The sequence below is a fragment of the Anneissia japonica genome, unplaced genomic scaffold (assembly GCF_011630105.1).
Source record: "Anneissia japonica isolate Jap-2015-1 unplaced genomic scaffold, ASM1163010v1 scaffold186041_len2015_cov110, whole genome shotgun sequence".
NCBI lineage: Eukaryota > Metazoa > Echinodermata > Crinoidea > Comatulida > Comatulidae > Anneissia > Anneissia japonica.
Window position 1 is genome coordinate 1 of NW_022719157.1, and position 2,009 is coordinate 2,009.

Sequence of the window (2,009 nt, forward strand, 5' to 3'; positions counted from 1 at the left end):
TATTCGGTCGTTCGTCTAATTCTGCGCACGCAGGTGGTGAGAATATGAAATCCAGGATCAGGCGCATAAATCCGATGAATAATCCTGACATCAGCCCCCAGAATGCACCCTGTTTATGAGATAAATCATTAATAGTATTTGTGTCTGTAGGCCTACGTCATCTGGTGACATTTTGGTTTACGTTAATTTTCGTTGTCAACGAAGTCTTTTACGAACCAGTCGAATGAAAATAATACTCAACGAAAATTCGTAGTCAACGAAATGAATCAGTCGCATACGCCCATTAATTCTACTGTGGCACGGAGGGAGCTAGCTAGCAGCAACTACCGTAGCAGCCGTTGTATGATACTTACTTTTTCATTTGCTCTTGTCCAGAAAACCGCTAATAAGAAAGCAGCAAAGAATGGTGGGGCGAAGAAAGATGCTATGGACTGGATGTAAACGAATAGTTCTCCGGATCCATAAGCTTCAATCAAAGGTAGCCACAAAACACTAACAAACACAAGTCCGACGGTGCAAACTCTGTAAAAAAAAAAATATGTTAACAGGTGTTATCCCACCATCCGGTGAATATAAATAAATAATTAAATTACGCTTCTTAAAAGATGTTTCATTTACAATATTTCACATTAATCCTCTTTTAAATAATCATGCATCTTCTGTTTATGATGGCTTAACTGCTAAGAAAAGTGTATGACTGATGCGTATGTATGTGTTCAGGAATACACAATCTGACGATGTATGCTTAGAAAACGTTACCTCATGATTCATATAAAGAATACCTTACCTGCCGACTATCATCAACTCTGCTTCCGAAGCCTTTTTTCTGATCATGAGCCAGATGTCGATAGTGAAGACAGTACTAGCGCTGTTGAAAATTGATGTCAGTGAACTCATGAGAGCTGCTAACATGGCTGCCATCATTAATCCCTTCAAACCTTTGTCAAAAAGATAATCGACAAATTAATATTTGTAGACAGAGGCGTAAAGGTCTGAAGACTCTTACCCTTACCCTGGAGAAAAAGCTTTTCCTGCATTTGATGTCTTACGAATGAGTTAATGCTCCTTAAGAATTCCTGACTCAGCCAATGCATGTGTCAGAATGCTCCTTTAACAACTGAGGCCTCTTGCTTTAGTGAGCAGGGCGGATTTAGTGGGGGGGGGGGGAGAAAGAAAAAGAAAAAAATGATAGCCCAGAACGCCTCAAATTTTATTGTCGGGCATCTAGCATCCGGGGGAATTTCGCAGGGGCATGCCCCGGACCCCCTAGGGTAGTGATGTCTCGATCGGCTCAACTTTCGGCCCCTCCCCTCCCCGTTTGGACATCTCTGGATCCGCCCCTGGTGAGAACTCATCTGTTACGCCAGTGTTTGATATCGACTTTCAGTGAGTTATTCTGTTTGTCGGTCGGAAAGTCAGTAAACCTTAGGCCTATCTCATTCATATCTCCAAGTTAATTAAATCAATAATAAAACATATAATGTTTTGAATATTTCAGTGTTTCAATATACGATTTATTTCTGTTATAATTATGACTGTTAGTGGCCTGTACCTGTTGGCATTAACTCTAATACAAGCTTTGGGTATGCGATGTTGCTGCAACCTGCAGGAACACCGCAAATAGCTTCACACGTCGCAGGATCAGCACAAGCTACTTCATCTGAAAGTTAATAACAATAATATTAAAAACAATATTTTTATATTATTTTTGATATTTATTTACTTATTTTATTAATATCATGATGAAGATATTAAAATTGTAACAAATGATCAATTTTATACTGAGAGTGTTTTAAGCTCTATCAGAATTATAAAATTTACATTGACAAAAACCAAAAGGTGTGTACCCATAATATACAGTCATGATGTGCCTTTATATGTTAATGGTGTGATGTCATTATGACCATATTTAGACACGTTTACCTGCTTTTGTCAACTGAATTGAATAGTTTGGACAGTGCTTTAGGACTTACCAGTATAAAGAGCTCTACTTATCATTCCGGGAAATA

At 38.5% G+C, this 2,009-nt stretch overlaps 1 protein-coding gene across 1 annotated transcript; it reads right to left on the bottom strand.

Moving 5' to 3' along the window:
• Positions 1–4: 4 nt before the first annotated feature.
• LOC117110857 (sodium/myo-inositol cotransporter 2-like) lies at positions 5–2,003 on the bottom strand (the record flags this gene model as incomplete). Its single annotated transcript, XM_033253690.1, has 5 exons — positions 1,974–2,003; positions 1,553–1,660; positions 788–938; positions 354–522; positions 5–109 (listed from the first exon to the last, which is right to left on the bottom strand). Coding segments are annotated over exons 1-5 (558 nt in total), but the record flags the coding sequence as incomplete, so codon positions are not given.
• Between the last annotated feature and the right edge of the window lie 6 nt (positions 2,004–2,009).